Source organism: Carassius auratus, unplaced genomic scaffold, assembly GCF_003368295.1.
Source record: "Carassius auratus strain Wakin unplaced genomic scaffold, ASM336829v1 scaf_tig00214575, whole genome shotgun sequence".
Taxonomy (NCBI): Eukaryota; Metazoa; Chordata; class Actinopteri; order Cypriniformes; family Cyprinidae; genus Carassius; species Carassius auratus.
Genome location: NW_020527719.1, coordinates 1,200,636 through 1,223,980, shown reverse-complemented (window position 1 = coordinate 1,223,980; position 23,345 = coordinate 1,200,636). Strand labels below are relative to the sequence as shown.

Below are 23,345 nucleotides of genomic sequence, written 5' to 3'. Positions count from 1 at the left end.
AAAGAAATCAATTAAGACTATCCAAAGAAAAAAGCGATTACAAAAAACAAGTGCGGATCTGTCTCGAAAGCATGAGCTCATCAGTGACTCGATTTGTAGTTCATTTCTCCAGCTGGTGCTGGTTATCACATCAGATTGGACACTTGGGGAAGATGGTTACTCATACTATGAAGTGTGCATAAATGAGATGTCAGGGTATGATAAAACTGCCTGAGTGAAACCTTCACACAAACTGCTGATATTTCTGTCTGTGCTGCTCATACATGTTTGATACAGACCACAAAACCTGAGGAAAATGTGAACTCAAAGTACCTGTCTTCTGTCCTTTTTTTGATTAAAGATAAAGAAATTCATGCTTCTTAGGCATCTAGAAAATGAAAGCTAATGCAAGCATAATTCATATAAATTATGTTTTTAATATAAATTATGAGCACAAATGCACACACACTCAGCTTCTGGGGAAACAGCATACAGGGTTCATACATCACAGAAATGGGAAAGTATGGGACATGCAATAAACCTGATACCAAGCAGCTCACTGCTCACATGATTGTACTGCCATCAAATCAGGTCGCAAATAAATCTGATCAATAATAATTAAAATAATAACAACCACAATAATATGCACTCACACACACACACACACACACAAAGAAAAATCAAAATGTAAATAATGTGTAAAATTGTAAGTGAAATGACAACTCAATTTTACTGCAAATATTGTGTAAAAAAAGGATGATATAATATCAGTTTTCTAGTAATTTAACAGTCTCAGCCAATGGGAAGAAGCCAGCATCTAAATAACTACAGTGAAGTTTGTCTGCAATAACAAGGAGATGCTCTTTTTATATCATCATCTGGATTGAAGGAATTACTTGTTTGCCGAATAGAAAGAGCAAATGTTATCCTTAAGGAACAGAAAGCAGATTGACAACCTATCTCTTAACTTATTGGTATTCTATGCATAAAAGGCGCAGAGAACAGCCTAACATCTGCACTGGTGATGCGTAAAGGAGACGGATGTTTCTCGGTGTTTCTATGCTATGTTTCACATTCACTACAGTTCAATTTAAATTACAAAGACTGTTTTAAAGCAACAGAGCACACAACGCTGCGTGTTAAGACATGTAGGAAATCAGATCGCCGTACAGAACGAGGTTAAATCGCGAGTCGCGTTGCGGACGTACCTCTCACTTTGGTCAGGGTGAGCACCGGACTGTTACAGGCGGACAGCGGCGCGACCCGGGCCGAATGCTTCTTCATATTGATGAGCTCGGAACAGACGGAGCTCTGGCCGCATCGACTACATCCCTAAAGCTGATTGTGACCGAACTGCTGTCGATGTCTCGTGCGCCTCCTCTACCCCTGATCTATGCTCTCCCCTCCCACTAAACCCTCTGCGGTATCCTCCTGCATTCTCCACGCGGGACAGTCACGGTGTTGCAGTTTGTTTCTTTTGCCCTATAGAGAATTGCACACGAGTTTTCAAGCTTAGGTAAATAAACCTCTGCAATGATGGTGATTCTGCCAGCTGCGTCGTTATAATCCAGCACATTAACCCCTTTTATTTGTAAATGTAACAAGAAATAGGGATATTTAACCAAGAGAATGCTAACTAAAACCTTTTCAAATAATAAACAGCCTACACAACAAACACAACCTGTTAACAGTTAAATGAGGAAAACCATAAAAACGGCCAGTTCAGAAAATAAAAATATATATAACAAAAAAAAAAAATTCTGATTATTTTTATTTTATTTTAATAACAATAATAATAATAATAATAATAATAATAATGACAACTAGTATATATATATATATATATATATATATATATATATATATATATATTAATAATTTATTATAAATTTCTTTAAAATATTGCTTTGAACTTTATCTAACTTTTATTCTATTTTTTACTCTGCAATTTAGCCATTACATTGAGAGCTACCTAAACATATTTTTATTTTAGATATTATTATAAATAAGACATCAGGTCAGTGAGGTCGGGGTAAGAGGTCAATTTAAGGCAAGTCGGTTTACTCACTGGCCATCTTAGTAAGGCTCATGGACAGATATTTCCAGTCATGTACAGCTCCAATTTACTCAATGGTGAAATACCAAAATCACTGTAATGGTCTGTCAATTTTGCATTTACTGTAATACATTTTCCTAAACTAATATTTAAATCATTTTTAAACAATCTGAGGTCTAAAAAATGCAAAATCCTCCTTCATTATAAAACTTGGCAGGCATATCAGCCATCTCACCCTTCAGCCCAAGAGTGGTTGCCCACTGAAGCTAAGCAGGGCTGAGCCTGGATGCTGGTTGCTGCTGGAAGAGGTGCTAGTGAGGCCAGCAGGGGGTGCTCACCCTGTGGTCTGTGTGGGTTCTAAAGCCCCAGTGTAGTGAGGGGGACACTATACTGACCAAAAGCACTGTCTCTCGGATGAGACATTAAACTGAGGTCCAGACTCTCTGTGGTCATTAAAAATCCCAGGATGTCTTTCGAAAAAGAGCAGGGGTGTAACCCCAGCATCCTGGCCAAATTCGCCCATTGGCCGCTGACGATCATGGCCTCTTAACCACCCCATACACTGATTGGCTTCATCACTCTGTCTCCTCTCCACCAATAAACTGGTGTGTGGTGGGCGTTCTGGCACAATATGGCTGCCGTCACATCATCCAGGTGGATGCTGCACACTGGTGGAGGTTGAGCAGATGACCCCATTCTACCAAGAAAAGTGCTATATAAATGTAAGGAAATATTATTATTATTATTATTATTATTATTATTATTTATAGTCTCATTGATTTAGTAGATCATCTGAACTTGAAACACCACTGAGGGACAACAACATGACAGAAGAATTTCCCATCCCATCTTAGAGGAATATGTATGTACAAGAGCAATGGAGAGAGAGAGAGAGAGAGAGAGAGAGAGAGGGAGAGAGAGAGAGAGAGGGAGAGAGAGAGAGAGAGAGAGAGAGAGATTGGGAGACGGTGTGGGAGTGTTTCACCTGAATTATTCACCTTCCAGAACCTTAAAAGAAGATTTAATCTGGCCCTTAACAGCGGCAAGAGACTCCTCCAAGAGCTAACCTTCCCATTCACCTTTCTGCTCTCTCTCTTCTGTGTCATTTACTGGATTCCTGACCATTTTCCACTCCTGTTTTCCTCACAGCTAGACATGTGTTTAAAGTTGAATGACTGCACATTATTTAAAACGGACATGACTATCATGACGGAAAGCAGAACAGGATCTCAGGAATATATACCTGTGATCTAAAGGTCATGCTCCGCTTTGGCATCCACATGAAAAAAATACTGCAGATCAGCATCGTGGAAGGGTGATTTTTATGAGGCATTCCAGTTTGACATTCTGCAATACATCTTTTTTTTTTTCTTTCTCTGAATGTCATATGGTCTCTTGACATTGGGTCAGAGTTCGGTGCTTTAGAGAACATTGATACAAATCATGTGACAGGGCCTTAAAGGTGAATTGGGTAATTTCTGCACCACTGATTAAAAACTGACTTTCAGACCTCTGTCTTCCATTGTTTGGAAACAAACGTACACCAGTGTATTGTTCTCTGACCCAATCGGATCCATTAAATAAAAAAGATTCTGAAACTTTGGTGCTGAAATGATACACTTCACTTTTAAGGTCAATCTGGTTTTTGAAATCGAACAGCTAGTTTTTGCTCTTACTGTCACTAGTCAATTGTGGGTGGTAAAAAAACAAAAAAAAAACAAAGATTATTTAAAAAAGCATAATGTACACTAGAACATATGCAGATGTGCATTTAAACAGTCATTTTGACAGTCATTTTGACAGTCATTTGCAAACTGTGTGGGAATTGTGTGTGTGTGTGTGTGTGTGTGTGTGTGTTTGATAGTGTGAAGTGGATTTGCTTGCTGGGAAGCACACAGCAGAAACCACCATTATTTGAGTGGGTGGAGGGAAGCCTCGCTTGGTCACGACAGCTTATCTATTATTTACTACACAGAAAAGAAAAGAATGAACTCGATTCATGAGCATGCACTTGCAGGTTATAGGGGTTCTTTCTCACAGCTCCAGATGCCTTTAAACCAATACTTTTAACATCTAGTCTTTGAAAATTCACTAAAGCTTAACTAATGAACCCAGTAAAGGAGAGAGACAGAGAGAGTAATATGGATGAGTATGCAAAACATCAAACATACAGCATCTACCTCCTACGCTTCAGTACCCACAGAACCCCTCCTAAACTCAAATGTGTGGGCATAAATATCTGCATCCCTACCATCTCACTGCTCACTGTGTTTGGTGAGGGTTTGCGGTGGCTTTTCTTATCCACATACTGTCTAAGGAATAAACACAAAAAGCTTAAAAGTAAAATGTCTCTTATGTTGTTCCAAACATTTCTCTCATTTAAAAATCTTAATTAATTAATTAATTTATTTATTTATTTATTTTTTTTTTTTGAGCACCAAATCAACATATTAGAATGATTTTTGAAGGATCTTGTGACAGTGAAAACTGGAGTTTTGAACAGTGAATGATGCTGAAAATTCATCTTTGAAATCACAGAAATAAATTACTTATTTAATAGTAGTTTTATTATTACAAATATTTAAATGTTTTATTATTATTATTTTAATATATTAAAATAGAAAATGATTATTTTAAATCAATGATATTCCACAATTTTCCTGTATTTTTGATCAGGTAAATGCAGCCTTGATGAACATATACCGGTATGTCTTTATGCATCTGAGATGAAATAAAAAGACTAAAATAGTCCTCGGGGCAGCAATTGTACCAGAAATCAATTGTATTTCTAAATTATGGATTTATGTGAGTTATTCACTGTAGTGCAAAATATTATGTTTAATGAGAAAAGACTGTTACTGGACAAGACAAGCTCACTTCAAATCCATAATAAAAGCAAAAAGCTGCCATAATAAAGCACAACCTGTGAACATTATTTCATATGACAAGACTTTCACAAAGGATCAACCTAAATATAGTACAGCAACAATAACTCTTTGAGCAAACAGGTAGTCCTGTTAAACATCACCCTAAAGATCACCCCGAAACTGACAGACTATATCAAAATCAGCATAATACAGAAGTTTTTAACATAATACAGAAGTTATCACTGTGTTATAATTTTCCCATCAGGAAAGTCAAAGATGAAACACACTCCAGAACAGGAAGTTCCTTTGTCCTCCTCACATTTTCCAACCTGGAAGAAGACTCAGGTGGTGGCTTAAATAAAACAATAGAGAAACAAAACTCCATCAATCTGCTCAATGATGCATGCTTTACCAAACAAAGGCCTTCAGTAAATATTCATATTCAAATATTCAGGTCATGCTCTGCTACATTTTAAAAGGAAGATGAATGAAACAGTTCAGTGAGCAAGTCCCATAACTGATGTCCAGATACTCTCACTCATAATAATAACGCACAACAACAACCGACCAAATATATCTGCTGTAAGACAATGACAACTAGGAACACTATCCAGCTCATTTAAGCCAATATATTTGTAATAAAATTGGTAACCAATGTTAGCACTCCTTTTTCATCTTAATGGAAGTTGTATATACATTTTATACAGTCCAAAAGCACCTTAAAACAACAACAACAACAACCTGATTTCTATATTTTTTTGACATGTCCAGATGTTGACTTTAACACAATGGCTCCACCATGAATATCAATGATTTAGTAATGATTTAATTATTTTGAATAATTATTTGCAGAGTGAATAGTCTAGATATTTTGAATTATATTAAAAATATATTTTGAAGAATGTTGGGAACCAAACAGTTGCTGGTAGCCATTGACTTTCATAATATGGGAATGTCAAAGGCTTCCAGCAACTGTTTGGTTCCCAATATGCTTCAAAATATCTTCGTTTGTGTTCTTTCATGACATGTTTCAAAATATCTTGCAAATGTGTCGGCTTTTATTGCATAAAAACTATTGAAGGAGGTAATCGTACTGTCTCCATTACTGCTGTTATGCTCAGGCAAACAAGAAGAACTCTCAAACAGAGAACATAATCTATTACAAACACCCGCATATGCATTAAAACAGAATCTAGATTTGTATTATTTGAGTGAAACAATACAATTATCATCTGACATTTGAAAGGAATATAATAGGCACTGTATTTCTATTGTTAGTCGTTCTTGGTATAATATAATGCATACCTATATTCTTTCCGAATGTGAAACATAGTGGGTTCAACATTATATATACAGTAACAATGCCAGGACAGGTTAAAGACAAGGGGGACATCTGGTGGGTGTATCTATAACTATGACATGTAAAGTGATTCTATACTAAAACAAAATTATATTCAGAAAATTTACTCAGGCCTTCAAAGATGTACTAAATTTGAGTATTTCACCAATGAATCCTCTGCGGTGAATAGGTGCCGTCAGAATGAGAGTCCTAACAGCTGATAAAAACAAAACAATAATCCACAAGTAATCCACATGACTGCAGTCCATCAGTTAACATTCTGTGAAGTGAAAAGATTCCTGGGTAAAATATGAATCCTCTATCCATAATATTGCTTTCTCTGGGGAGAAAGTCATCTTGTTTAAATCAGGAAGGAAGTTTGCACAGGTCAAAACAATTCTTAACAAATATGTCAGTGGGACATTATGATGTGAAAGAAAAGGGGATGGACTTTGTCACTGAAAAAAAAAAAAAAAAAAAAAAAAAAAATATATATATATATATATATATATATATATTTTTTTTTTTTCATTAATAGAGTAATCATATTTTAGCCAGAAACGGGTTTAAATCTGTCTTGATGGATTTGTGTCTTACAAACACACAGCTTTTCATGTTACAAGTTTTTGGGTTGTATTTAGGGTTTTGTGATGTTTTATCAGCTTTTTGGACTCTCATTCTGACGGCACCCATTCAATGCAGAGGATCCATTGTTAAGCAAGTGATGTAATGCTAAATTTCTCCAAATTTGTTTTGATGGAGAAAAACTAATCTAAATCTCATCTACATATACTGAGGGCGAGTAAATCTTCAGCAGATTTTCATTTTTGGATGAACTATTCCTTTATGAAACAATGTTCACAAACCCATTTTACTTTCCTAATCTGATGTATTTTAGCATAAAACAGCATACACCACAGTACACAGTATATCATAGTATATTATCAAAATATCATAAGTCTTACCAACTGATACCATGGCTGAACCATGGTAGCATCACTTTACTTTCAGAAAAAAACTATGGTTATCAGTTTTCTTCCTATATTTTCTAGCAGCAAATATTTAAACCCAAACAAACACACACACACACACACACACACAAACATTTGTTTTTGTGAAAAGTGGGGTCATCCCATAGGCGTAATGGTTTTTATACTGTAGAAACAGTATATACTATGGCCCTACACCTAACCCTAACCCTCACAGGAAATTTTGTGCATTTTTACTATCTCAAAAAAAAAAAAAAAACTAATTTTGTATGGTTTATAAGCATTTTGAAAAATGGGGACATTGGGTTATGTCCTCATAAGTCACCCTCTCCTTGTAATACCTGTGTCTTACCCATGTCATTATACAAAGTTGTGTCCAGATATTTCACAAAATCACGCCCACACACACACACACACACACACACACACACACACACACCCAAGCTCCACACACAAAGAAGCACCACTAGATTTCATATTGACTGACAGAGCAGTAGGGGGCGCTGTGGACTCACTGTACTGTACTGGAGTCACCAGAACAATGACTGTGAAGGCAGAAAGATAAGAGCAAAGAGATTAAACAGAAAAAATAGATCTCTGATTTAACAGGACAGAGGAGTCTCAGTGTGTGTTGATATAGTGTAGTGCAGCTTCTGAGAAACAGAGTATAGGAAGATATAAGAGAGAGTGAGAGACATAGAGAGAGAGAGAGAGAGAGAGAGAGAGAGAGAGAGATCTGGATATTTATAACGGGGTCTCCTGGGAGAGAAGCTGTATTTGTATGTTTTCTCTTTTATCATCTCATACAGTTTTCACACAGATCACATACAATTTTTCAACAAGAAAGAAGAAATAAAAAGCGTTCCAAGAATCAAAGCGGCACAAAAAGAGACCAGGAAATCTTTTGGGAGTGATTCTTGTATTCTGTGTTTTGTGCACATGCTAACAATAATCTAGATGATTCGAGTCATTTAAATTTAAATGTCACTTCCAAAACAATGCAGTTTGGCCAGAAAGAAAGAACGATTGATAGGTAAGCTCAGCTTTTTATTGTCAAATCAGCTGGAACAAAAATACAGTGGCATAAAATACTTAATAATATACATTCTTTAAAAAAAAAAAAAGAAATTTCTCCCAGTCTCTTATTTCTTTCTCTCATCGAGAAGTCATCTCGTACATCTCCCCTTTTTTCCTTCTTGTTCCCAGGGATGCTCTCTTTCTCCTCCCTGATAAATCTTGACGGCTCTTCAGTGGGATTCACTATTTGCTTGCATATCAGAGTCTGACACACATGTTCTGCTATTAGCAGCTATCTACGTCCTGCTGCTGTGGCGGGTTTCCACAGGGACACACTATTACCACACACAGTGGGAGAATCACTGGGTGTAATCAATCAACCAGACCTGTTTACGCCCCTCGGATGTGGGTTCACAGGAACAAATGCAGGGGTCTCAAGATGGTTTTTAAAACTAGTTTTAACTCGAACATCATATTCAACCCTTCAAAAGTTGTTCAAATCAGCACAAGACATAATGGCCAGAGACTAAAGTGGCACTGCTCTAAAATAAATTAATTTGAACTTTGAATTGAAACAATGCAAACCTGTCTACAAGCTGCTAATCTAAATTATAATAATTATGAATTATAAACTATACATATACATGCTAATGTACTAAAGGTATTTTTTCTGGATTTTTAGTTAATTTTATGAATCAAACAAGAATCTATAATCAATAACATAAAAGTTAATATTTTTACATTTAATAATTTAACAAACAATTTTTTTTTTTTTGCAGTTTTTTAGTGCCTTATAAATATCAGAAATAGTGGTCATCAAGTGAATACCTAAAATGTTTCAGCCTTTAAAATGCAATCAGATGAATTGCTTGAACAATTCCTTTGGCAAATAAAGTGTAGCACATCCTGTTAAATTTAAACATGGATAAAATATTGTGTGATATTCTTTAAAAAATAATGTTTTAATAACATTATTAGTTGTTATTATTACTTTGAGAAATTAATTATATTGTACAATAGTAATATATCTTATACCAAAAGTTGATTTTTGCAGTTTAGTGAAGACCTTTACATTTCTGTGTGTATATGAGAGTATATGTTAGTTTTTATCAAATGAAATGTTGAAATGATCGACAGACCCTGAAAACACCACAAGCACCCTGCATGCTTAAACTGAGAGACAAACAGAGACATGAAGAACAAGCAGACATACATTTTTAATTTTATTTTAAATAAATTTAAATAGCAATCTTTTGCGGTTCAATACAAAATGTTTCAGTTTCTGAAATCAGACGTGACCAGAAACTGCATTAAAATAGTCTGAAATGCTAACAATGGTGAATTGAAGTGGACTTTCAGAAGGCATTGAGGAAATGAATGCAATGATGCAGACACATCAGATAAAGAGATCAAATAAATAATATAGCAAGGCATGGAAAGCCTCAGAATAAAATTTGACAGAGTTGGAGTGATGCAAATGATGGTTTGCATTTAAACTGCGGTTGGTTAAATTCAGCAGAACAGATGCAGAACTTGTTCCATTTAGCGCGGTTAAAAATTAAACTCCAGGCTAATGAAACATGCTTATGTAACTCCATTAAAGTGAAGATCAACACAGTAAATACAACAGTATTCAGGTAACAACTTTCAATCTTTAGATATTTGTACTTTAGCAATTTGTCTTTGGCTGAAAATGGCCTCAAGAGAAAAGATATTTAACATTACATCACAATCACCAATGATTCCACTGCAGTGAATGGGTGCTGTCAGAATGAGAGTCCAAACAGCTGATGAAAACATCACAATAATCCATAAGTAATCTACATGACTCCATTCTACAAATTAACATTTTATAGAGTGAAAAGCGTGCTTTTAAGAAATGAATCCATTCACTGCATTGGATTGATTGGTGAGTATGCGATTGTAATACTACATTTCTCCAAATCTTGGTGACTCATCTATAATTTGTATAGCCTAAGGGTGAAATTTTTTTTTTTTAATATAAAGAATATTACATTTTGCACAATTGTAGGCTGATTCATATTAATTCATAATCGCATTAATTCTTTTTTTTTTAAATAAAATTACGTCGCATTGACAGTTAGGTTTAAGACATTGAGGACATTCACGGTTACTTTATCACCAAATAGCGTAACATCATACTAATCGTGATGTTTTAGCAGCTTTTTGGACTCTCATTCTGACGGCACCCATTCACCACAAAGGATCCACTGGGGAACAAGTGATGTAATGCTACATTTCTCCAAATCTGTTCTGATGAAGAAACAAACTCTTCTGCATCTTGGATGACCTAGTGGTGAGTGCATTTTATGCCAATTTTCATTATTTAAACTACTCCTTTAAGAGATTATACAAATACAAATAATGAACTGTATTAATATTATTATAAAGGTGAATATGTAACACCGAGCTCAGCATCGTAGAGATGTCACATCCCATCTACTGATGTGCTAAAAGTTTACAGCTCATCAGCTTTACAAATATTGGCTGGGAAGAGAAGTTTTTTCACTAGAGTTTTATACTGTAGCATCTTGCCTGTCCCTTCGCTCTTTGTCCCCCTCTGTGCTCTGATTGTATTTTGTAGTTCAAACTGAGCGCTTTCAACAGTAATCAAGCAGGGGTCTAATCACGGTGGTGCTTTTGGCCTGCTTTCAAAGGAACCAGAGCAGGTGTGACTGTACTCTCACTTGGAAAGCTGAAGAGGAGAAAATCAGAAAGATGCTACAATCCAGCATCTCATGCTGAATAACAAGCCATAAGGGCAAGATCAATCCGACTCTGAAACTAGACTAAAGCTTTGCTATACCCAGATTTTACGTTGAACATCTTAAGTCTGTTCAAGTAATGCTTTCCCTTCTGCAACAAGTTCAGAACAGGTTCACCTTAAATCCTTAACATGGATTATGCCAAAGATAAGCACCATTTCTGAGAAGTTCAAATAATATTCAGTGCTTTTTCTTCATAATAAACTCGTAAACTATTCATTTTGCATTCAAAATGCGTGAAAATCTATGAGCAATGAAGCTTTAAAAGAAGATCTTCCACCACTGTTGTTTAAACCTTCTCTACTCTCAAACTCCATTGCTTCTGCATTCATATTTCAGTGGCATTCAATTTTTTTGCTTAATTAAAGGTGAATTAAGTCATTTCTGTATGACTAGTGTCAGCAAAGTATCTCTAGTGTATTCTTTGGAAATGTTTCCGGAACACACCTCACTGTCTACCATTGCCAATAATAATAATAATAATAATAATAATAAATAAACACCTTGCCTTCAAGTTCAGTTTCTCAGTTTTCTCGGTTGTGGCAATTACATGAGTCATGATTCTGGTACCTGTCAAACTGTCCAGAAAGTAAACGGATGACCTTTCCAATGCTGAAAAGGGAAATAGGCTTTTCAAATGGCTTTTTAAAAAATGCCACTGGAAAATATGCTGTTCAAATCTGTATTGGCATACAGCATGCATTCAGTCTTAGAAATGTGGTTCCTTTCTAGTTGGTGTTGATGATGATGAAAAAGAAGATGGAAAGACATGGGACTAATGCAGAATGAGACTGGGTGGGCAGGGGCAGGCCTGGCCGAGGGGGGCTGTGGAGGGGGGTGATTTTTTTTTCTGCCTCTTCTTGCTCCCTTCCCCCATTGTCTGTCGTGTTGGATATGTCACCAGCATTGCTCTAATTGCCTGCTTTCCCAGTGTGCATGGAGCTGGGCTGTGGTGCTGACTTTACACACACTGACATGCTGGTCAGAGCTCACTGACATGTCCTGGCAGGCAGGCTTCTGACTTGTGTTTTAAAGCATTGCTAATTTCTCCTACTAATCAGTGATCAGTTTGCCCCAAGCATCTGCCCATGTGCCTGGTGGCGACAGAAATAGGAATGTTAAAATCACTGTAATTTTAAATAGAAAAGCAATGTTTGTAGTTCAATACTTGGCTTGATAACGACTTATATGAGTTATAAAAAAAGTTTTGAAGCCTGTAGTGTAAAAATAGACAGAATAAGTGATAGATGAATGGATGGATGGATAGATAGATAGACAGATAGATTTGAGCTGTAATAGGTCATACTCTGAAGAAATCAGACATTTATAATCAGATGTTAAAAGTAAACTTGAAATCACAGTTAATTGGAAAATCCATTTTTACTCAGCCCTGCTATGTTTTCATAATACCATAAATGGTTATTTATTATTTGAAAGCACATTCATTGCATGCGTTTGTTCATGAGGCATTTTGTTGATCTTCTGAAAAGAGTAAGTGATTGATATCTTTCTTCTCACAAGCAGACAGTTGTTTCTGGCCGTATAGCTCCATTTTGAGGTGAGTAATTGTTGAGGTAGAGTCAGTCATTTTATTCAGTGCAACTACAACCTATTGATTAAAGACGCCAACTACTGTGTCATTCTGAATATAAAAGAGCGAGAGAGAAGCCACCAGGTGAGGCGTTTCTCTGTCACTCCAGGCTGAAGGGAACATCAAGCGTCTGTGCACATGGAGGAGAGACTCACTGGGGACAGAAGACAAAGTTCAAAGATAAAGCAGCTCTTTCTCATCCTCTCCTTGAAATCTCTCCCTGCTTTATCCTGAGTTTACTTCCATTGGTTTGGGTTTTCTAGCACCTAGCTGACCTTTCTGGGATGACTGTCATTCTTTCCTGGTAACCATCAAAAAGACGGCCCAGCAGGAGGGTTTAACCACCCACAAAGTGCGTGAGAGTGTTTTTAGGTTAGGATATAAATCAAAAAGACACAGAGAGCCAATGTTAGCAACAGTTATTACTCCACAAAGATTGATTTTGTGTTCACATCTATCTATCTATCTATCTATCTATCTATCTATCTATCTATCTATCTATCTATCTATCTATCTATCTATCATGAAAGCATTAAATTGATCAGAAGTCACAGTATAGACTTAAAAATTCTTAAAGGGATCATAGGATGCCCATTTTCCAGATGATATGATTTTTTTGGGTTTTAAGGAAAAGTCTATAACATACTTTGGTTAAAATGTCTCAGTGGTAGTGTAAAACAATAACATTTTTACCTTGTCATAAACAGCTATTTTCACAGCAACTCGTTTTGTTGCATGTCTCTTTAAATGCTAATGAACACTGCTCACCCCGCCCCTTCTTCCTTGGGTGAGGAGCCCTATGGTTTACTTTAGCTGCATTTAGCCGCGGAACTTGCATTTTAATTTGTAATAATATTTAAAAACAACACGTTTTCACTATTTTTAGTTAAATAAATGCAACATTGGTGAGCAGTTGGCATATATGGGGAAGTCGTGGCCTAATGGTAGGTAGGTAGGTAGATAGATAGATAGATAGATATCAAATTTCGAGATCAATGCAAGAAAACAATATAATTGTTACACAAGCTTTAAAAAATATCCAAAGATTAATTACACCAAATGCTTTAATCTCGACAACTCAAGTGAATCAAGTGTTAAAGATTGTTTTAGAACAATCACTGCCACAGCTCAGGATTCAAAGCCACTCCGCTCAAGACTTTGACCTTTATTTGATCCAAAGCCTCAGTTGGGAAAAGATCCATATGTGCATATGCATAACCCCATTTCCCAGTGACAGCACACAAAGCTCCTGAGAAAGATGAGAAGAGGTAAACAAGGTATTTTTTCCATCACGTTCTGCATCTTTTCAGCTCTTGCTTGTTTTTATGCTTTTCTCAGATTCAAGGCTCTGCTTAAAATTAATCTTGGTTGACACGCACCAAACACTTGGATTTTCACAGCAGTGGCAGCAAGGACTGCTGAGACCTTCTCTTCTTTTTAACACTGTGCTGCTAAAAAAGATAAACTAAGTGATTGACAGACAGTGTGAAAAAGTGACGAGAGAGGTACATGTGTGATTGTGTGTATGTCTCTCTCTCTGTGTGTGTGTGTGTGTGTGTGTGTGACAGAGAGAGAGACTGAGGCTTTTTCACTGGAGATCAGCCTGACCTTGTTTAGAGCAGAGCTGGAACCTTGGAGGGGCCAATCAATGGACAAACACTCCATACCAGCACGAGTTCAAAGAGCGGGAGAGAGATACTGTAAAATAACAAATCAAATCTGTGGGTCACACTGAGACAGACAATCACCAACAGCGACAAACCAAGGTTGTTATGAAAAATGAGTTCAAGAACTTAAAAAAAAAAAAAAGTCTTTATGAAATTAAAATTTACACAATACACAACAATCTTACAATCTTCCACAGTTATCATTACAAAACAAGAAGAAAAAAAAGAGAGAAAATTCCAGGTTTGACTGATTAGTTTCACCTGTTAGCCCATATTGGTAGAAGTTGGTAGAAGTTGTAACTACACTTTTGGGCATAACATCAGTAATTCAAGGAAAAAAAAAAAACTGGTGAAAAGTTTTGGAATAATTGTTATTTATCTGTTTTTAAACTCTTTAGTTAACCAAAACTGCATTTATCTAATCAAAAGTACAGTAAAAACAGTAATATTATTACAGTTTAAGAGAACTGCTTTCTATTTTAATGTATCTTAGAATGTAATGTATTCCAGTGACGTCAAAGCTGAATTTTCAGAAGCCATTACTCCAATGTCACATGATCCTTCAGAAATCATTCTAATGAAATTCATAAGAAACTTTTGACCTTTTTCAAGTATTTATTTCATTGTATTATAATAGATGTTTTGCCAGTGCCATACCTTTTGAAGAGCTGTTTAAAGCATGAAATAGAGTAATCTGTTTTTCCTTACATGTCACAGCTCACGCAATTGTCTGCCAGTTTTATTTAATGGGTCAGAGAGAGAGAGAGTGGAAAATGATCATGAAAAACAAAATTATGGCTGTTTTTGGGGTAAAAGCCACGATAAGTGGACCAAAGCGAAACAGAACAAAATTGTCTACAATGGTTTACATGCTCTTCTCTGCTGTTGCCAGTAGTATTTTCCTTCTGTTTTGCTTTCCAGGTGATTTACCTATCACATTATTTAATTCCCAGCCACGTTGAAAGGATAGTTCCCCCAAAAATGAAAATTGTCATCATTTATTCACACTCATGTTGTTACACACATTTGACTTTGATATTGGATTTTTCTAAATAAAAATAAAATAAAATGTCAAAAATATTCTTAAATGCTTCACAGAAGAAAGCAAGTCATTAAGTTTTAGAACAACATGAGGTTGAGTAAATGACAAAATTTGGGTGAATTATGCATTAAAAATTTTGGGAAAAAAATAAAAAAATACAAATAAAAAGAGGATAAGCTCTAAATAATGTTTTAAGTTAATGTCACTTTGTAATCACTTTGGTTATGTTAATTCCTGTTACACGTTTCTCTTATAATAATTTTAAGCAGGCATTTTATCTGCCGTCTCTCACATTTTTGCCAGCATTTCAGCAACCATCACTTCCACTCAACAAGCTTTGCACTAAAATAACTTTATAAATTGCTAAAACTCATAATTTATAAATATTAAATGCACATCTTTAACTAGCTTTTATGTTTGAATATAACAGCACAACCCTGTTAATTTATTCCTGTCGTATTTCTCCACAGTCTAGTTTTTCTGCTTTTCTGCAGATGTGTTTTACTATATTAAGCTTAGATTTCAGCTACAATGTTTTAAGTCTGTTTCGTACTTAAATAAATAAATAAAACACTGAGGCAGATCATGCCCCAAGAAGCTGACAGACAAGTCATGCGATAATCTTTTCCCAGTCTATCCCCTCAAGACCCCAGTACATAATTCATGACTGTACAAGTTAATCATATCCGAGGCAATTTTCTGCTATTTCATTTTTAGCCATGAACCATTTTATATCATATGAGCCAAGATATATAAGCTAGTCCTATAATGAGCACAACAAATGAGATAAATTGGTTTATAATTGATCATTCAGATCAGCTGCGAATCAAGACAAAAACTTAATACTACATACTTTCAAACACATAGGAATTTCAGAATAAACTGATGAGTATTGTACTTCAGAATGATTCATGTTATTGGTCATACATTGCTCTGGTGATCCTCCTACACACAGACCTCTATGAGAATTAGAAACATGCAAAAAACATTAAAGTCTCGCATTTCAGTGATACTGGGGACACAAGCACTAAATTGTCTACTTGTAAACCCTCTGTTAGCATCTCTATTTGTTTACATTACTGCTAATGACACATTTAATGGAGTTTTGCATTTAGTCTTTCATTGGCTTGCTAGTTAGTTATTACTGAGTGACTGCTTTTTATCTAAAGTGACTCACAGAACACTAATTGCAAGGATGGATTCCCCTGGCGTAGCCTGGAGTGATGCTGCTGTGCTCAAGAGCACCACAGCAACAGAGTAAGACTGCGATTACATTAGCACTCCAATTCACCTACAGGCTAATTCCACTCCATCAAACCAAGAACTGATGAGAGAAATCGAAAACAGCGTTATTTGCAGCACAATAACTGGATTCAGTTGCAGAGTAAATAAAGTCTGTTAAAAGAGTGGAAAAAGTACAAAAGGGCAGACGGGCTTCTGTTGTGGGCTGTAATGAAGGCAATCGGAATATCCAAACATATGGAATATAAATGCTTTGAAAGGGATAGTTCAACTAAAAATGAAAAATCTAGGATCAATTACTAAGTTTTTTGTTCATACAATGGAACTCATACACTCTATGGTAAAGGAGGAGATCACTTATTTTGGGGGTGAACTATTCCTTTAAAGGTCCCGTTCTTCGTGATACCATGTTTCAAACTTTAGTTAGTGTGTAATGTTGTTGTTAGAGTATATATAATATCTGTAAAATTCTAAACCTCAAAGTTCAATGCCAAGAGAGATATTTTATTTAACAGAATTCGCCTACATCGAATGACCCGTTTGGACTACAGCCCTCTACTTCCTGCAGTAATGACGTCACTAAAACACTAAAACTTCCTCCGCCCACAGGAATACACAAAAAAGGGGGCGTGGTCTTGTTGTGCTCCGACGGAGAAGAAGGAAGAGTTGCGTTTATGTTTGGCGCCATGTTGTCGAAACGCTGTTATTTTCATGCCGGATTCACACAAAGATTATTCTTGAAAGATGGAGCAGTTCCCTCTTTGTCTGTAGAAGGCGTTGTTTATGGACCACAACCGGTAAGTGTATTTTATTATTTAAGTTGGTGCGTTTAACAGTTTCTCTAACTTATTACACAAAGGGCAACGCTGTTAAGCTTTGTTAACTAGATGGTAGGGCTGTGCAAAAAAATTGAAAGCGATTTTCATGTGCATCTCGTCAGTAAATGCGTTCTGTGATTATAAGTACATCTCCAGCACGTGCAGATCAGGATTGCCAGGTTTTCAAAACAAATCCTGCCCACTTGCTTCTCAAAACTAACCCAATCACGTTTCCAGGAGGGCAGTGTGCGCTAACCTGCTGTCGAATAACAACACAGGAACCGCTGGCCCAATCAGAACTCGTTACGTTTTTCTGAAGGAGGGACTTTATAGAACAAGGAAGACATCAGCCTGTTTTTATGACAGTGAAAACAGCGGTATGCAGGTGAATTGTGTGAAAAATACTGTTTTTTTACACGCAAAACATGAACACATGTTATATTGCACACTGTAAACACAATCAAAGCTTCAAAAAAACACAACCTTTAAACTTTAGTCTGGAACTCCGTTATGTCATTTATGACAATATTTCTGTCAATAAGAACAATAAGTTACAGCTGCTCTTCTACATTGTTTTTGTACACGATAAGTTATTGCTACTTTTCTACATTTTCTGAATAAACTAAATTAAACAAATTCACTTTTCAATTACATTAGTTTAACAAAAATTTAAAAATAACTATAATTCAATTTATATAATATATAATCTCTCCCTAAGTAAATGAAGGGAGTTTCATCATGCAGCAATTGGTAGAACTTCAATAAAAGGTTCAAATGCTCATGTATGCAGCACAGGATGATGCAAAGTGGCAGATGCATGTCACAAATAATTCATTAAGCCAACCTTACATAACCCACCGTTACAGAGAAAAAAAATATATAGCTCCTCTTCCTCTGCAACTGTATTGAGGTTAATAAAAGTGTTCATCTCCTTACAGGACCTCTGACTGCAGAACACAGGTAGAAAATCTGCTAATAAATCACTTTGACACTGTTTTAAAGCAAGATTTCCACCTTTAAAAGGATCATGTGTATATATGTATGTGTGTATATGTTTGATTTAATGTGTCCTTGATAAAATAATATCTTTTTACATTTTGTATATTACATTTAGCTTTTCATTTAATATTTCTCATTAGAACAACTACATTTTCAACTAGTAAACCTTATAAAAATGAACTGAAATTAAAATGGCTTGTATAATAATGGATATAATTATTAAGTAACCTCAACATTTGCTGAAGTTTAAGCACATTCTTTCATTGACCATGAAAATGAAAGAGATTATTTTTTTTTATATAGTTTCAGCCAGTCTATTTGTGAAAAGTGCCGGAAGCTCTCCAAAGCCGAGCAGTTCTTCTTAGCTGTGTGAGCCAAACCCAAGGGCTTTACTGCAGTGAAAGAGAATATTACAGAGTGCAGAACTCTGTTGGAGTTAAACAAACTCTCTTTGTAAATACAAAAGCAATGATTCTCATGGGTTTCACTTGGCTCTGAACCAGCATCAAAACACACTCTCTTTATTTCTGCTGACTAATGCTCTGGTGGTTCAGGCACGGACCGCTTGGCCCATTTTGACCTCTGTGAGCTGCCTCATGTTGCCTTGAAAACCAATGAAAAATGCTATTTGTCAGGCCTCACTTAGAGCTAACTCAGACTTTCAAACAGTAATCGAACTTGCATGACTCACCTAACTGCGATTAGCTGCTTGATGTTTTCTTGGGGTGTTGTATTTCCACCAAACCCTGACAGGAACGGAATTAAATATGAATTTAGAGTATCTATTTAGAGTGCGCTTATTAGCTGTCAGATGCTTCCAGATGTGTCCCTCTAGTCTGCATAAAGACCATTAAGGAAAAAAATATATGTCTTTGCCTTCCTCCACTGCCCTCTGACAGACCTTCATCCCCTGGAGCCAATCTCTGGTGTCCAATTTTATTCTCAGTCCATGATTGATTGAAGGGTGAGAATGACAAATGTGACAGTTGTTTGTCTAGGATATAACCTACGACTAAAACTGTAAAAGATACTGTCATATTTTCAAACACATCGCTTCTAGTCAAATATTAAAACCCAGTTCACAAATGTGCAATATGTAGCATAAGATAAAACTCACAAAATTTAGGCTTAAGTATACAAAACTGACAAAGATATGAAACAAAAGCTCACAATATGCTGCCTCACAACTTTGAAAATATCTGCAAATCCACTGCTAATGTGTTTATAGGACAGCTGCTTCAAAAGTATGGAAAAAAATATTATGTAAGTCAATGGCTACCAACAGTTTGGTTTCCAACATTCTTCAAAATATCTTTTGTGTTCAGCAGAAGAAAGTCATATAGGTTTGGAACAATAATTTTTATTTAGTAAATCCAGTTGGAAGTTAAAATCCATGTTAAAAAAATATATATGTCCAACATAATTTGATTCTTCAGTCCGAAAATAATCATTGCAATGGAATCAGCTTACACTAATGGGACCACAAACATTACAGGCAATATTACAATAAGCTTCAGACCCTGCAGCACACAAACAGTCACAGGCACAAAGTGTTTACAGAAACTGATGTAGGAGCACAGAGAGGGTGTAACTCTACAGTGCTGAGAGGCAACAGACACTGTTTTGTAAGTTTGAGAAGCATTTATCACAGTCTTGTAAGGCTGACAGTGATGGAAACCTCTGCGCTTTATCAAATCAACTCAGGCAAGAAAACGGTGTGCTTTTGCTCAGTGCTGTGCAAGAAACTAGCCCTCTCTCTCTGTCTCAGTCTTACAGTGAGTTTCTTTTATTCAAACTCAGACACTAACATGACTCTATTGTTTCTGATGCAGAAATATGATTCATACTTTTCTAACAGCATTGACAGTCATTCAAAAATCAAAAGTGACAGTCAGGATATTTAAAATGAACTCTTTTGAACTTTCTATCATCATCTTTACACTTTTTGAATATTAAGCAGCACAACTGTTTTCAACAATGATAATAATAATACTTTTTCCTTGAGCAGAAAATCAGTATATTACAATGATTTCCGAAGGATCAAGTGAGACTAAAAACTATAATATGCTGACAATTCAGCTTTGCCATCATAGGAATAGATAACAGTAGAAAAATAATAACATTTCACAATATTACAGTTACTGTATTTTTGATCAAATAAATGCAGCATTTAAAGAGCACAAGAGACTTCTTTCAAAAACATTTAAAAAATCTAACCAACTTCAAACATATCATGTACATGACACACATTTGACTTTTCCTGAGTTTCCATCTATATATGTATTTATATATATATATATATATATATATATATATATATATATATATATATATATATATATATATATATATATATATATATTTACACACACATACACACACAATCTTAATCTCTTTATTAAGCTAAACAGACTCAGTCTCCAATGTATGAAAGCCTCTCTTACCAATTAAATTTCACTTCCTCTTAAATCAGGGGACTCATTTCACGCATGCCTGGGCAGTAAATACACAACACTGCATACGGCAAACTGAGGATCACACAAGAAAATGAGGACTCTGAATTCTGCATCTAAATTTGACATTCAACAATAACAGCAGTACTACTCAATACACACTGATTACGCATTGTTGTATGCAATGTTATCCAAAGTGACTTACTGTATCGTAAACTTCCTTCAGAGACTTTCTAGAACAAACTATGATTCAGTGTTTTGCTCAAGGGCAAAATAGTGACAATGGAACCGTTCACGCATCACTCTTTCTATGTTTTGAACCTGAGAGACCTTTGGGAACCCAATCAAAACTTTGACCACTACAGTTTGCATATAACATACAGTAGCCTCAAAAACAATTTTAAACTTTATAAATGTGAATTTAATGCATTATATAAAAATAAAATAAAATAAAATAAACCAATACCAAAACGATATGCAATATGTGCAATAATTTTGTATTATTTTTGAACGATCTATCTACGGTTTTTTATACCGGTATTTGTTAAATCGTTTTAATATATCTACGGTTTAATCATATATGTGTATATATGTATATATATACACGTGTATATATATATATATATATATATATATATATATATATATATATATATATATATATATATATATATATATACACACAACATTTTTCATTATGGCTAAGACTCCTGTGATGATCAATAAATAATGAAAGGTTAAATACAGAATTTAAATGCATCGTGCCAAAAGCATTTCTTGGTGTGTCCCAATGAAAGGTCAAATGGATGGTGTTTTATAAGACTCAGAATACAGCCTCACCAACCATTACTGTGTCTGTTTCTGAGCACACAGTGGGTCCCAAAACATGCAGACAGCTCCTTTATCTAGAGGGAACAGTCGCACAAAAGAGGATGAACAGGATTGGGATGGGAAGCTCTTTTCTTTATATCTGAAAAGCAGAAACACCTGCCTCACCTGTGCCAAGATTTTGTACTTAAAAGTTCTGTTTTTTTTTAAGGGATTTAAGCATCATCAAATGTCTCAATGTTCTATGCAATATTTGCAATAACTCACTGCCCCTCAATCAATCAATCAATCAATTCCTATGAACCAAATAGTTGAAGTGTCAAAATTCAAAAACAACAGGCTGATTGCATATATATAATCATGTGCTCTCATAAATCAAGATTCCGTTTAAGTCGCAGGCTTCTTCGAAGTTTCAGAAGTTGAGTCACTTTTAATTATGTAGCTTTCGTTTCAAAGCAGTTTCACATGAATAAACAAGAAAACCGAACATTATGCATTTTTTTTTTTTTACTCTGCAGAGCAGCTCTATAAAGACAATAGTGTCACTATTCACCTGAAGTCAGTTCAGTGTCGATTTGGATTCAGTTCGATAACTGTGTAAAGTTCATCAATAATAAAACAAAACAAAGTCCTTTCAGCTGTAAGCAGCTCTATAGAAGACAACAGTGTCATTATTTAGCTTGATTCAGTTCAATCAAGGTTCAAATTCAGATCAATAACTTTTGATGTTGCAAAATTGGTCAATTATCAACAAATTAGATTCAGCTATAAAGCAGCTCTATGCTCTATGCTAACAGTGTCATCCCTTTTTGGAGGTAAATTACTCTAAAAGGTAATTAATTACTAGCTAGTAATTACATCTTCAACAGTGTAATTAGATAACTATACTAATTACTCACTCTCTCAAAAATATTGCATTATTTAATACTAATATATTTCTATATCCCATATCATTCTCGACCAGTTGAACAATACAAGGAATGTATTTATTTCCAATAAATAATTACACACACACACACACACACACACACACACACACACACACACACACATATATATATATATATATAATTGCATAAATTTAACTCACCATGATATTTAAAGGGAGGTTACATTAAAAACCATAACAATATTTATTACATATTAATATTAAATATTTTGTTTTATGTAGAACTGATCTGTACTCTATACACTATTTACTGCAATTGCATCAGAATTAATTAAAGTACAGAAAAGTGAAGAGTGATCGCTTACTGTTCTTTTTCAAAGGGGAAAGTAATTAAAGCACAATGATTACTCTGTAATTCATTGCACCCAGCTCTGGTCATAACCCAGCTCAATTCAACTTCTGTTTGTTCTCCACCCGTAGTGTTAGTGCAAATCAACAATCATCTCAATAATTATAAAATTGAACTCTGCAAGGAAAAATCTGACATCTCATTATGAACTCAAACATTCTCAATGCAACATTCCCAAGACCAACTGATCTGATCTACTGGCATTCATTTTGTAGCTCTGGATTATTCCTACATCGCAACAAGGGTCTCATTTTTGTTTCTCCAAAATAATATTTTAGGAGAAACATCTTGAGACAGCGTTGAAACTCCATCTGCTAAGCTCTGAAAGAACATCTAAGCAATAAAATGTTCCTCTGGGAGACTCTCAACACCTT

The 23,345-nt window shown here is 35.3% G+C and overlaps 1 protein-coding gene across 2 annotated transcripts in view; it reads right to left on the bottom strand.

Annotated features, from left to right (window-relative positions):
* The window catches only part of LOC113092388 (putative thiamine transporter SLC35F3), a 47,147-nt gene that overhangs the window by 21,801 nt on the left and 2,001 nt on the right, over positions 1 to 23,345 (bottom strand). The window contains exon 1 of one of the 2 annotated variants that reach the window (XM_026257979.1): positions 1,188 to 1,436. The exons of the other annotated variant lie outside the window; for it this stretch is intronic. Within the exon in view, the coding sequence (XP_026113764.1) occupies positions 1,188 to 1,263 (76 nt within the window). The 5' untranslated portion in view covers positions 1,264 to 1,436. Of the gene's footprint in view, positions 1 to 1,187; positions 1,437 to 23,345 lie in introns of those variants that run through there. 2 annotated transcript variants of the gene reach the window in all.